The 15,505-nt window shown below is 38.8% G+C and overlaps 1 protein-coding gene across 2 annotated transcripts in view; it reads right to left on the bottom strand.

The window, feature by feature from the left end:
- Positions 1–15,505, bottom strand: part of SLC25A13 (solute carrier family 25 member 13) — a 100,102-nt gene that overhangs the window by 82,403 nt on the left and 2,194 nt on the right. Inside the window, exon 2 of one of the 2 annotated variants that reach the window (XM_062605037.1) lies at positions 15,341–15,355. The exons of the other annotated variant lie outside the window; for it this stretch is intronic. Within the exon in view, the coding sequence (XP_062461021.1) occupies positions 15,341–15,355 (15 nt within the window). The remainder of the gene's footprint in view (positions 1–15,340; positions 15,356–15,505) is intronic. 2 annotated transcript variants of the gene reach the window in all.

The raw sequence follows: 15,505 nt of genomic DNA, 5'->3' as shown, positions 1-15,505 counted from the left end.
TTCCATTCATTCACTTTCTTTACCTATCTATGATAAAGTGTTACAGTACTCTGACTGTACCAGTCTATATTCTTCCTCAAAGTAATATTCCCTACTGTTTCACAGCTCCTCTACAACACATTGTTACTCAGATAATGTTCAGGACTGTGATCCAAAGATACACAAGAAAGTTACTTTGCGATGGCGATCATATAATACTAACATACCCCAGTGTATCTCAGCAAACCAGAGCTCACCACTCACTTTCAGAAATGCAGTAATCACACATAAGACATATTAGGGGTTCTTCAATAAAAGAGTTTATTTCCAAATGAGCTGCTGAAGTGAATGATCAAATGACATTTCCATTAACTCATGGATATTTTTCAAAAAAAAAACCCTCCTGCTCACCATAAATGGATGGGATGACAGATGCTAACACTCTTACTTTGTTCTCCCTCTTGCTTCCTTACACCTTTCAGAAACAAAGGCATACCTAATCATGATGAATGTTGACCTGCTGAAACATATTTAGCAGCTACCTCACCCCGGTTTATCGATGCTCCCTTTTGATTCTCTCAGCGTTTGTTATGTTACAAACAGTGATACTGTACAACCAATGCACAGACCATAAGCTCAAGATACCAACTTCCTCACATTTGTCTTCCAAAAATAGTCACCCCAGAGCTGGCAATTTGCCTTCTAGAGCTAAATTTCTGGCTTACATCTGGCAGGAAAATAGTCACCTCACCCAAAGAAGCAATGGATAGGAAAATTCTCCAGCGTAACAGCAAGATCAAAAGCAGTTCAGGAGAAGTGGCAGACTATTAGAGCATCACTAATTTTATCTGGCACCCAATGTTATTAGCACAAAACATGTATTTGGACCAGGATTAAGCAACAGGTAAGCCACAATTAAGACAGAAGGCTGTCTAACAGCATGGTTCTCACAAGGTGGCACCTTCAAGAAGCAGCATCTCACAGCTGTGCAGAGCATGAGTGAGCTCTGGGAGAGCCATCACTGAATGGAACATAAAAGTTACAAGGCTCTCCAAAGTCCCCATGCTCCTGGTGCTCAAGGTTCCAAGACACCTTGAACAGTGTTACAAAAGGTTTCACCATGATTCCTGGATGTCAATGCAATGGGAGTTACCCTGTGGCACAAGGTCCCAGTGAGTGAGCAGGATCATTTGCAGCAATAAATAAAAACCTGCTACCCTCTGAAGAAAGCAAACCTGGAGCAGTGCCATACAGGGATATCATAACAGAACGATCTGCTCTTAAAACAGCTACTAATTCCGTGATAAGGAAAAAAAAAAAAAAAGAAATTATATGGATGTGCAATCCATGCCTGTAAATTGTGGAAAGGTCTGCCTCAAACCCTTGCTAGAGTAACTGCTGTTATTTGCAACTTCATGCTTGTGAATAAGCAAGGAAAAGAAATGGGCTGGAGAAAAGTTCCTATACATTACATGTCTTGACTAATAATTGTGTGACAGGAATTATGTAGGAATAACTTGACAGTCAAACCTATTTTGTTTTCATGTTGTGTTTTCTTCTTTGAACACAGAAGTTCATTTTTCAAGATCCTATTTATACTCAAATCCATCTATTCAACTCTATTCAAAATGCTACACCTCAGCAGCTCAGAGAACTGGGAAGGATGTGGGAGGGGGCATAAATCCTTATGTGTGCATGGATCCAATTCTACTACCTTAAAAAGAACACAGAGACAACCGCAGAATGGAAACAGCATCACACACACAAAGCAAACTTAGTCGAAGCTATAAATGATGAGACTCAAAGAAAGTCTTAAGACCTGTGGTGAGGAACCCTTCCTCAAAGCTAATGAAAATTACAGCAGAAATCCATCACATACTTGGGCAAATAATAACACCATGCTACTTAATAAGGAAAAAGATATTTTTTCTATTTTATTTTATTTTTCAGCTGTACAGCACTCAGCACAGTTGAATATTGGGTCATGAGGTGCATGGGCATACTATGCGAAAGCTAAAGTAGTGAAAGTAACTATCCACCTTTCCCAGATAACCATGATTTTCCCAGTCAACCTGACTATGGAAAAACTAGACTTTCACATAACAAAGTATCTGTCTCCCCCTTGAAAATTTTTACCTGTCATCTCAAAATACATATGCCAAAATATGAGTTTGCAAACATACTCTTGCCTGCAGACAATGTTATCACTGTTTGTCTGACTGCCATCATATGCGTTTCAGTTTAAAATTACTAGCTCATCACCCTGCAGACAGGGCAATTACAAAGTAAAGGCAGTTTAACATTTTATTTTACAATTCAAAGGTCAGTAAACAAATGTTTTGTGGGTAAATTTTAGCAGATTACACAGTTGTCACAGGCCACTGTGAGCACATGACCTTCACAGAATCATAGAATGGGTTGGGTTGGAAAGGACCTTAAAGATCACCCAGTTCCGATTCCCTGCCGCGGGCTCCTTCCACTAGACCAGGTTGCTCAAACCCCGTTCAACCTGGCTTTAATCTTTGTTAAGGACCCAAACAGAAAGCTGAACCTATCAAAAAGGGTACTTGGAAATAATTCATAGTTTCATATGGGAATATCAAATAATCTAATGGAGATCTAAATCATTTATGTAAGGCAGTGACTGTAATACTAAAGGTTAACCTGCCACTGACTTGCTGCAACTCAGTCAAAATTGTTAAAGAGTTCACAATAGCTCTCCGTGATTCGCACAGTTGTAAGATACCTGACAACAATAATTAAAACCTTCTCATCTTCTTCAGAAACTGCAGAAACATTTCCAGCATTTTAATACATTTTAATGAGAAACCATTCTGATTTTAGTTTGAATGATTTGGGCTTCTCATCTGTGAGTCTATTCCACTACATATATTTGCACAAAGCAATAACAGTTTCATTAAAACATTAAATTTACTCCTACTGCATTTCCTTCAAAATATCTTTGTGAGATCATTTGGCTGCAGTGGAAACGATGATGATGTCAAACTGAGCATTCTGATTTAAAGATAGGAATTAAGAAAAAAAAGTATCTCTAAAATTACATTCAGGTAGGCACCCTTAGCAGAGGGGAAAACAGAATTAAATATAATTCCTCCCCCACCTCCCGGAAAGGTACTTCCATCTTCTTTGGGGGCACTGCAGTTAAACCAAGATCTAAAAATACCAGATTAACCAAATGCAGAGCAGAGTTTAAGATACTACAGGAATTCTGGCACTATTCTTTCAATATCTAACCAGGAGTTCTTCCATTTAATTCCTTGGATACTTGGAATAATGTCAGCACCCTGACCTGAATTCAGAGCAATACATCTGTCATCCCACGGTATGCCACTGGTATCAGTTGACAATGTAGTTCACTTTTTTGTCATCAACCTTCCAAAACAATAAAATTCCATAGACTTTTTCCTGACCAGTTGATCCAGCCCTTTGAAATGCACAAAAGATAATGCTTTGCCTCATGAAAACTCTGGACAATCTATCAGTGGTTACTCTTCACAGCTTTCACAACCTCTGCCAGCCCAGAAAGTCTTCAAACAGCAATGAGAAAAGCCAGGAGACCTCACACTAATTTTCATGACACATCCCTTTGTTTAATCAAACTGTGGGTCACACACAACACAAAGTACGCCAAGGCTTTCAAAGCCATAAAAGAATTGTAGACTCCCATTCTGTATAAAAGTTTCTAAGAATACTGAAGGAAAATAGTGAATTTTTGTGCATACTTTGCTAAGCTCCTTCCATCATTTTCAAAAGCTCATTGCCCTCTTTCCACCTTACCCCACCCATCCACAAGAAAAACGGAAAAAGCTGGTTTACTATCCTTAACTTGTCAATGGCATATAGAACAAGGAAGTAATAAGTGCTATTTTAATTCTACATTATTTGGGTTAAATATTTAAACACTTGAGAATTAAGTGGGTTTGGGCTATTCTCATAGCTGAGATACTGAATCTGTAAGTTACATGCAATAGAATACCAAAAGCAAATTGCAAGAGGTTTACAGCTGCTATCATAGAATGGTTTGGGTTGGAAAACACCTTAAGATCATCTAGTTCCAGCCCTCTGCCATAGGCAAGGACACCTCACATTACACCGTGTCGCCCAAGGCTCTGTCCAGCACTGGCCTTGAACGCTGCTAGGGATGGAGCATTTACTACCTCTCTGGACAACTTGTTCCAGTACCTCATTTTCTTTACTGTGAGAAGAGAGAAGCCCAAAACTTTTGTAGCACAGTGTTTACAATGCAGAAAAGCCTGAATCCACTGCTTCACACCAGTCAGTCTTGAAAGAAAAGATGCAGACCGAGTAACTGATTTGGGCGTGTGAACAGAGTAAAAGCATTTGTAGGAAGTTTGTTGTTGTCATGTTTTTCTTCCTTTTAAATAGCATCAACATGGGACTAATTCATGATCTTTACAAAGTAGTTTCCAGTTAGACTGACACACAATGGCACGCAGCATTAGACAGGTGAAGTGACAGGAAGGAGGAAGGCTGACTTGATGTCAGTGACAAAAACTATTTTAATGGAAATGTGAAATTATTCAAAAATTTCTTCCCCTAAACACGTGAAGATTTCTCTAGTCAGATTCAGACTGCACAATGGGCTGAGAGCAGGAATCAACCAGACACAGTATTTTTACATACCACAGTTTTTTCTAATGGCTTTTCATACTCAGTGCCTCACTTAAGGGCTTCTTCTGCTAAAGATTTGTTAAATCAGTGATGTTACATCAAACAGTAGTTGTCAAACATGATAAAAACCTACAATAATAAAATACGTGACCAAGAGGTTTTAGTAGCCAAGGATCCAGGGCAGACTGGAAATGGTTCATACTCCCAAGGCAAAGAAAGATGACAATAATAATGAACAGCCTGCTGTTAGTTCAGTAATACTAATATTCAGACCTCTTTTCTGCTATCCTAAAATCAGACCTATCTATCAGGTCATGGGATGGATGGATGGATGGATGGATGGATGGATGGATGAGACAGGAAAGTCACTTAACAAAGCATACATGACAACACTAGACTGCTACTGCAGAAAATACCTTTAAATTGAGTCCTGTAAGTAGGGAGCCTCCTGCCCTGGTAGTGATACAGGACAACATCCTAGTCTCTTTCACACACCGGTCCAGAGACTCAACTAAGAAGGTGTAGTGGGCATCTGGCATACATGAATTGCAGAAAAAAAAACACAAAGCAACACCAGAAACACACAAAAGTTGGAAGAAACATTAAGGCAGGAGATCTCCCTTCTCAATGCAGGAAACCACCATGTGTGCACACATTTGAACACAGACCTCCAAACTAGAGCTGCATGCACTGACACAGAATATCTGTGTCAGGATCCTGCCAATGGCCTTTTATGTTTTAGAGATGTTACCTGCATTTTGATTAACACCTATCAGTCCTTGACAAAAGATATAGTCAGATGCCGCTCAAGCTACTCCAACACTGAATAATTTGCTCTAATTTATTCCTTAAAAACTATTCTATTTTACCACTTCACTTAGATGAAGTGAGCACATTTGCTAACTTCCTAGAATTAAACATCCATTGAGTGAAGCAAAACCCCAAAACCCCAAATAAGTGATAAGTCTATTGCCTGAGAGAGTTGAGGCAAGTTGGGATAAGAAATAGCAACATAAATATGAAGACAATTAGAATTTCTTCCTCCTACTGGCTGGATGATTGGCATTTGGCTCGGGATCATCCTTGTGAGAGCATCCTCCCCTGTTGACTAGGAGCACTTTTAGGCAGTATGCAAACGCTATCAGGAAAAAGGCAGAAAAATGTGTGCTCTTCTATGACTCTATATTCTGAAATCTACAGACATTTTCCCCAGTGCACAAAGAAAGAAAAACAAAGAACAGAATGCTAGTTGTTGTTCTCTCCTCATCTCCTTGCAAAGCTAGCACTAGAAAGAAAAAAAGACTCCAACCTGACAAGGAACCTTCTTTGAACCTTCCATTTCCTGTTAAGTTTAAACATATTCTCTTTGACAGAAATGAAACTGGGCTCTAGGAAGGAACATTTCTAAACCCTCAGTAAATAAAGATCAGGTAGTATTCACCTACAGAAACTGAAATATGTTAAAAGATAAATACAAAACTGTGCATGAAGCTGGAAAAATCTGTGGTCAATGGCATTCACTACAACAATCTGAATTCCAGTAAATCAATTTCACTTACGAAGGAAGTACCAACAAGATTACAGTGGCACAAATGAAGAGAGGGGAAGAATAAACTCTACTGGGGAAATAACAAATGGAATTCTCATCCTTCTCCTGAAGTTTTCAGATAAAAAAAAAATTGTTGAACTATATCAGAAGCATTCGGAGTTTGATACCCTGCACTTCCCACCCTGTACAGGTCCACAACCGCTCAGAAATGTTGTTTTAAATTTGCTCAGCAGATGTTTAGCTCAACAGCCAAGGTTTTAACACTTCAGAGCACTAATTACATAAAGGCATATGAAGGAAGAGGGGGGAAAAAAGTCTACTTCTACCCGTTTATAAGGTTGTCTAATAACTGTGGTCATCTAGTTACATGACACTTTCTTCCATATCTCTGGAATTAAGGTTGCTCTTTGCAATTCTTCAATTGCCCTAATCATCAAGGATATAAAAATCATAGCTGTAAAAAGCACATGTATTACTCTTCTGATAGGTTCCCATAATTGCAAAAATAGCCTTTAAAAGCCTTGAAATTTTTATACTCATGAGATTTATTTTTTTTAAACTAGAGTTTAAGAGTTTGAGAGTGTATTATCTTCACATGGGATTGACTTACGGTGGGACCTGAAGACTGGAAAAAAATTAAAGACTACTGCTAATACCCTTCAAGTAAAACTATTTTCTTAATATTTCTGTTTTGAACAGAACACATAATCAAGTTCCAGCTATATAAATTGTGGCTAATCTCAGCTAATGATAGTTCAACCGATAACTACAACTCTAGGATTATCATTGCTGGTTTACCAGAATTTAGACCTTGGCAGGTGAATTTAATTCTGTATTCTGACAGCTTTTAGAAAACAGGATAAGCTAGTCTAGAAGCATTTAATGCACTTATTTAAAAGGTCAGGTTTTGAAAGACTCTTCTTCAATTTACAATGCATCAGTCATCATCTGCCTCCCTGACCAGTCTGTTTTGCTGTCAGACATTCCTGTCTCAGATACCCAAGAGAGATGCTGAAGTAGTACATTCATCTGCTTCCTGTGAATCACTGCACTTCACAAATAAGGTGATCCTACATGTCTGAATAAAGACACACCTGCGCGTTTCTCCCCACATTACATCAAATCTAATTAATCTAGCAGTATGCTGTAAGATGCATTGTCAACATCTTTTTTCACTCTTTGCACCTATTTTTAATCAAAGAGAAGTAACAATAATTAAAACAGCACTAATATGACTGGGAAGTCTTCACCTGCCATAAGGACAGTTTGTGGAGCAAGAATTAACAGTTTCAAGAACTGTTATCTGTCCTATTTGCTGCAATTACAACTACCCAAAATATTAATGGTAAGAATGACAAAAGTGTGGAAAGACTAAGGAGACAAAAATCTGGAACATCTACTGAAAACAGGAGGCTATTTGGACACTAGTTGACTGACAGCTTGGGTGAGAACCAAAATTCTCAGCTTTCACAGCAAACACTGTGGCGTAACTATGCCCTACCTAAAACAAAATGAAGCTCTAACTGATGGCAAGGCCCAGATTCCCAAAAAGTCTACATCTAAATTCAGTAAACTCAAGCAATGGTGCTTGAGAAGAATCACAAACTGTGAGGCTGAATCACAAACTGAAAGGCTGCTGTGGGGACAAAACACTCTTTATCCCACATGCGGGAGATGTGGAGAGTAAAGAAAATGTGTCACTTAAGAATGGAAACATATTTTAGAATAAAGCAATCACAAGTTGCAGTAATACTATTTATCACGATAACCTTAAATTGGATAAATTTTGGAAATATGATATTTGAGTTTAAAAAAAAAACAAACCACACAGTAAGGACTCCTATAAAAGGTCCAGCTGCCTGTTCTCAAAGGGATATTAACTTCCCCCCAGCTCTGGTCCAAAGTCTTTGAGACTGAGTCTCCTGCTGAAGGGATAAATAAAGCAACAACATTATTTGTGCTAACATGGACTGGCTGGTAGGGAGCAAGACTGACGTGATGTGGAAGTCACAGCCATAAAGGCAAAAGTAACCTTAACACAAATGCATGAAATGTATTTGTAACTAGGCTCTTCATTTTTCTCTTTATACATTTTAATATGGATAATTCATAAAATGCCATATTGCTTAACAATTCACATGTGCCATCAGTAATACAAAATCTACCAATCTAAGAATAAAATCATAAGGATTACTGCATCATGTGCAAGGTTCCATCATCTTCACCATTAATGTCACTCCCCTTTACTCTCCCACATTTTTAAAGGGAGAAAAATGCCTCTGAGTTAGGATTTCACCAGCTGCCTGACTCCTGCAGCCTAAGACTGCAGTCATCTTCTGTGTGTGGTGTTTAGCTATAATTCATCAGCACCGCTAGAAAAACATGTAGGGACCAGCCAGGCTAATCAGAGCAAATGCAACCATAAACTTGCCTAAAACAAGAGGCAGTTATTCCTTCTACAGCAAAGTCAGTTCACATTTGAATGCATAAATAAGCCAATCAGAGACATATCTTCCAAAAACCAGAAACAACACAACACTAAATCATTTGCAAGGGCAGTCTGATTTTTTTATTTCTGCTTCCATGGAAAATTCACATCACAGTTTGCCTTTCAAAAACGCTTCCATCAGTACAGTTACTTGGCTACATAGAGAAAATGGGACAAAAGACTTTCAAAGAATTTAATATAAATACTTAAGAGGAAAATGGTGACATAGTTTTCTTGGTGTTTCAGTTCCATTTTTTACTTTCCTGCTTCTGAACATTTACACTGACTGTTGCCCACTGGCATTTAAATAACTAGTGGGTGTATCAGTTGACCAATTACTTCTATGACAACCTCACAATTTTGCCTATGCAAAACTTACACTTACATCCCCATGGCTACGCTCTTGCACCATGCCTCTTACATTTAGGGAAAAAGCTCTAGCATCTCTGTGGTTATAGCACCATGAGACAAGCACGAAGGGCTCTCAGTGAACAAACCACCTGATCCACAGCAAACAGCACACCTAATTCTGGTAAAAAAATAATTTCTTCTCATTTCTCTGCTGAGCAGTGGAAAATGCACAAATATCTATAAATGCAAGGCAGTAAATGGTTCTACAGTTGTCATACAAGACAACCCTTTGCACATTTCCAGCTTAAGGCATTTCTGTGCTCAGTGCTACATTAGAGCATGCCATCCACATAACTTTATGGTGCTTTGCTAGAAAAGCAGCATATTATTACTGTTATAGTTCCATATTAGGGAACTGATATGATTTAAAGGAAGCAAAACCAATTTAAGTATATATATTATAAAAAAGAAAAAAAAAAGCTGGGCTACTTCTTGCCAAGTCAGTTAACGACCCTAAGTACTCACTCCAGCACCATTACATTACCCTACTACTGCTACTGAATGTTTACTATTATCCATGTTGAATCACAGCTTCATGTCTACCACTGGCTTTTAAAAATCACAGTAACCTGTTCCTGGTTCAGGAAACAAACAAGTATCTTTCCATGTCAACCCAACCAATAAAACAGCTACAGAAAGTTCAGCCAAGAGACAATCAGCCCAGTATCATTAGGAAGGCAAAACAGGCAACGAACCAGTCACAGATGCCTGGTCCAGCCTACATTTGGACCCCCAAAAAGAACTGTCATCCTCCTAAAACTATGAAAGCAATTATGATACTAAGAAGATTTAAGAATTATTTTTAAAAGGGTTGGCTGTCTGGGCACAAGTCTGCCACTCTCAGTGCACTCTATATAAATAAAAAATATGTTTGTGTATTTGCAAACTCCACTTTGCTCGGCCTCCAAGGGTCAGACCCATCAGCACGCTCCATTACCTCAGTCACAGCATGATGCAAGAGACAATCCTTGTATTAGCAGAAAGGTACATGCAATTTAAGATTTACAGGATGCCAGAAGTCCCACCAAGGTGCATATCCAGAACAGCCACAGGCCTGGCTCAGCATGTACAGACAGTTCAGGCCCGCTGATCAGGCATCCTCACTCAGCCCAGCAGCCATGAATGCAACACATCTAATGTGCATTGGCTTAGCTGTAGCAAGCATCAAGCACCACAACCCTCTGAAACTGTGGCATGTAGAGGTAACATTCATGCAAAATATATAAACACCACTGAATCAAAAAAATCCAAATCTTCCCCCCTCCCAGATAGGTGCCCTAATTCTTAGCAACAGAACTGGGTTCTGGCCCACTCCTCTTTTTGCCTTAGTCCTTAAGCCTTGCTGTTTGAAGATCCTCCTGGGACACCCCCAGCTTTTTCATTTCCCATTGGCTGACTTAGATGCTCCCTAGTCAGCACACTGGCTGCTGTGGTATCTGTTCCAGGCCACCTCAGAGAGGTTTCCTAATTCTACTTACAAAGCCAAGTGGATAAAAGTTAGGCAGGGAGATGTTCATCTAGAGAACACCAAAAAACTCTTATTAGCCTAAACTCCAGGCTCTGGTTTTCACATGGCCAAAAGTAAGCCACGGAGTAAGGCAGATCTTCAAGGAGACTCAAAAAGTGAACTTACTGGTCAGTATAGAAATAGTTCTTGCAGGTTGCCTAGGCATGCAAGACATCGGAAGCATATGAACCCAGCAGCTGAGGTTGGGCACCCCACAACTATCCAACCAGAGTAGTCTGATCAGGCTTGTGGCAAGCTCTGTTCCTTCTGTCTCTTCTCCAAACATAGTTTGGTGTACACATGTTCACTCCTCCACTCTCGTATGTTTCTTTTTTGACTACTTTAGAGAAGAAGAAAAATTGCAACAACCCACTCCTTATGGGCAATTTCATCTTTTAACACAGTGGATTTTGCGCAGGCCAAGCAACGTTTTTGGTAAAGAGTATAACTGCAATTGAATGTTTCTAAGGTATTGTAAATAGCATGAAATTATTTTAAAATGTTATGAAAACGGACAGTGTTCCTTTAAGTGTTTTAACCAAGCTTAAGTTGAAATTGCTTTATTCCAAAGCAATGGAAGATAGAGTGTTTTTATAAAGACCTCTTATCTCCCTGCAAATGACTGATTTACAGATACTTGCCAAAAAGAGAATTCACCAGAAAAAATGTAACCTTACATTTTACTATCCTTAGTTATCGCTAGTTATCTACCACCATAAAATATCATGTTTCTGAGTATCGTGCTGTAGCTGAAGCGAAGTAGCATGATTATCAGAGTCACAGTAGTGCCCAGAGGCTTCATGCAAGTGCAGGTTTGGCACCATACAAACATACAGGCTCTATTCAGTATGATGATGCCATTCTATAGCCAAAGCAGAAGCAATTCCACAGGTCAAAAGCAAAAATTAAGCTAAGCAGCACATTCATGCCATCTTCCAGGAAATACAGTACCACATACCTCCTTCTCATAGTCCTTGGACAACATAGATAAATAAAATAGATACTGGCCTAAACAAGCTGGTCAGAAGACACACTGTTATCATTCAGGGCTGTAAGCTTGTCTACGTTATAGAATCAGGAAGAGCGCCTTTAACATATCATTTGAAGCACACTTGGAAGAGCTTCTCTAACATCCTGGAACACAAAGCTGCATAGAAGGAGAAATTCACTTCCCGAAGCAGTAAGATCCAGGTAACTTTAAATGCTTTCCCATGGACATCACAACAGATGAGATGCATGTAAGGATATACACATAAGTGCTGGGTCCAGTAACACTCTGCTAGAGCTAGACATGAAGTGAGGTCATCCAGCAAATCCTCTTACAGGGACATCATAATGGAAAAGAGCAAGTTTCAAAAAACTGTAACAACCACTGGCAGGTGCAACACGTGATCCCATCAGTACCTCTCTAACATACTAAAGACATAAACCAACCTCTTTGACCACCTCCTCTTGCCCCCACCTTGCTCTGACAATGAAGGGAGGAGGAAGGGGGGGTGGAAGCAGCACAAGGAAATATATAAACTCAGTTGAGGCAAAACCCCCAGTGTAATAACTCAGTGTTCACTGCAGAAGAGCACTGTATGGATTTTTTTCCACAATAGTGGCTCCATGAGTATTTTCCCTGGCATTATTCTTGACACTGGGCCCCTTAATTTGCTGTGCACCTCATGGCACTAGGACTCAAGTAGTCCTCCTAGGGGTACATGTCATAAGAAAAGACCTGTGCAGTAAAAGAAACAGAATGAAACCAAACACACAAACAATTGTGTGTTTTGTTTGGACAAAGGGAAGAGGAACAAATTATCTGCTTTCTCCTCTGTTTCAGTTACAGACAGCATGCATACTACTTTGCACTTAGGAAAGGTCTTAAGTTATCAGCACTCACAGAAATACAGTGTCCCTTTAACAGGCAAATTCTAGTCTCTTAAAAAGTCAAGATGCAGTAATAAGTCATAAGCAGCATAAATACATGTTTTTTTCTGAGGGGGAAAGTGGAAAAAAGAGTTTTATGATACATAAGGTGTCTTAAGAATTTACACACTCATGTGCAGTTCCAAAACTACACACCAATGAGTGATGTGTGTAACTACACATCACTTTCCACATGGATCTTATGTGGTGCTATCACACCACAAAAAAATTACTGTGGTGCCATTAAGTGTCATGACGCTATTCATTCTAGAGTACACAAATTCAGTGATGCTTCAGGGAAACAGAGATTGTTCTCTCCTTACTCACCAACCACTTTCCCCCATTATTTTGATCTCACCGAGCAGCTGGAACCTGTCTATAAGGGACTCTACTCCTCTCATGGAAACAGTAGCCCATCACAACCCTAAGATCCCTCACCTGTTCCTTTCTGAGGACTCAACAAATCCACATGCAAGGCAATGCAATGCAATTCTTCTCTTCCAATTTACTGGAGGAAGGGAAGAATGGCATCATGGAGGGCAAGAGTGAATTCAGTCTGTTCTCAGGCACCCCCACCCTACTGATAGCACAGGGGAGAAGAGCATGGGAGGAGATGAATGAAGAGGCATGATGGAGCTGTAAGATGCACAAAGGGACACACCGGGTGTGAATGGAAGCAAAATAATCAAGGTGGCATGGTTGCACCAGCATCTAACAGTTCTGGCATTGTTTGAAATCATATTCACCTAGAATTGAATTGCCATGGTGTTTGTATTTCAACTATTGCTTATCCAGACCTCATTAATTCACACCATTCAGTGCAGGAACTGGATCATTTTGGCACACAAACAGGCCCACAGAGCCAGGGGCAGTGGCATCAATATTTCATCAAACTCTAATTCATTCAAGGTGATGCCTCTTGTAGGACTGGGTTGTTTAGTGGGAAATGTCTGACTATGTTAACACCAAGACATACAAGGAACCTGTGATGGGGACAAACTATTTTTGATATTTAAAGTTTAGGATTTTATAGGTAAATATGGCAGCAACTAGAAAGAATATATAATCGATACAGCTTTCTTAGGAAATAGCCCCAGAAAAACACAAAGAGAACTAAAAAAAAAAATTGTTAAATATAAAAAAAACTGCAAAACAGATATTCTTTACTTTGCATTAGAAACATTCTAAATATTACCATGTAAGTAAAATCAGCAACAAATTTCTTCGTGTTACCTTACTGACATATTTTTGACAGGCATTTGTTCTTCAGAAAACTTACACATGCGCTTAAAATTAAACATGCAAGTAGTCCCACCAGGTACTGATGTAAGGTTCATGCCTTCATTTGAACAGTCATGCTACAACTAGATTTTTCACATGTAGTGTCGGTGTTCACTTTGTTCATAAGACAACAATCTTAAAATAACTCATACATTCTGAGTAATAGAGGTAACCAGTATGTGCCCAATGGATAAAAGTTCATACATGCACAATTACATTAGAAATCAGAGATATTCCACAGTATTTAAATATCAACTCATATATGAGTACTATGCAGTTCAAGACAAGTGTCAAAATTTATTCATACGCTGTCCATAGCAGAGATGAAGTTTAATGGAGTACAATTGCTTCCAAGCTAAATCCACTGCTTTTACATGGTTTCCAATTGTTTATCTACTTTAATCTATCTATTGAAATTATTTAAGTTTGGAATTTTCATTAATGCAATTTTTAACTGTTCTGAATGTAGCTCAGTGGTTATGAAATACAAAGTTTAAATATAATATATATACAAGCTCCAATCATAAATAACCATTTCTGATCGTAAGTTGAACAGACAAAAGTAGCACCATGGTAAAGGCAAAATTTGCTGTGGAAAGAGGTCTCCTTGAGAAGTACCTTAGAACTTCCACTGAAAATAAGTTTATATTTTACCAAGCAGCAGGACTTTAGAAAGATAGCAAATCACACTTGGCACATGCATAAGGTAACAGCTATACCCAGAACTGTGTAGCAGTACATGGACCAATGGTAGCTTACATTCACACAACAGGCACAGTTAATTTTTCTGTAAAATACACAGCAGATGAATACCAAGGGCATTAACTAGACTATGTAACTTCTCTTTACAAGTATCTGGATAATGGGCAGAGAAAACTTTATGATTACATTGTTAAAATGTAATCACACTCAAAATGAAGAACTAGAGCATGATACACTACATAGAACATAATTATTGCTCTGTACATTCATTACCATAAAGGCTTTCCACATAGCCTGTTTTCCCTGCAATTCAGAGAAAGAAGCCAGTACCTAGGATGGTAATTTAGTTACCAATGGGGTAAAAATTTACTGCAACATCTCAGCTGTGTTTTTACTGGCAATTTGTGCAAATATAATTTACGGTGCAATTTTCACAAAGCACTTTCAGAAAATGTTTTCAAAGATTAAGAAAATATACTGATGTGCACTACACACTGTTTAAAACGTTGTGTAAATTGCAAGACACTGAGTAACATACAACAAAGAAAATAAAATGGCATTGTTGGGGAACTTTAAAGATTCCATATGTAAACGTTTTGCCCATTTCTTGATACTTGAGTGCTTAACTATGCGGCCTTAACAGTATCCCGTTTGGGTTTTCCTTCTGACAGACTGAACTCCTGGAGTCTGCTTAAAATGTCAGCATTTGAAATCTTGCAAGTGAAGCACAATTATATTCAATCCCAAAGACTCAAATGTCTAAAAGGTTATAATAAAAAAATTAAAGGTAGCAGTCATGCAGGATACTGACAAGGAAAAGGTACTGAAAGGATTTTAGAAAAATCATTCGACTCACCAGTCCATTGTTTGGCTGAGGTGAAAAAGGCAAACATTACTGAGATGCATCAGTGGGGAAGTTAGAACACAAATCAAGGCCCGTGCCTGCAAGCACATGTGAATAACTTCAGGCCCAGAAACTCTTTACATGGCAAAGTTATTCATATGTGTGCTTGCAGAACCT

This window comes from Pezoporus occidentalis, unplaced genomic scaffold, assembly GCF_034315485.1.
Source record: "Pezoporus occidentalis ecotype Australia unplaced genomic scaffold, CSIRO_AGI_Poc_V1 ctg9, whole genome shotgun sequence".
Classification (NCBI taxonomy): domain Eukaryota; kingdom Metazoa; phylum Chordata; class Aves; order Psittaciformes; family Psittacidae; genus Pezoporus; species Pezoporus occidentalis.
Note: the sequence above shows the minus strand (reverse complement) of the source record. Positions and strands in the feature narration are given on the sequence as shown.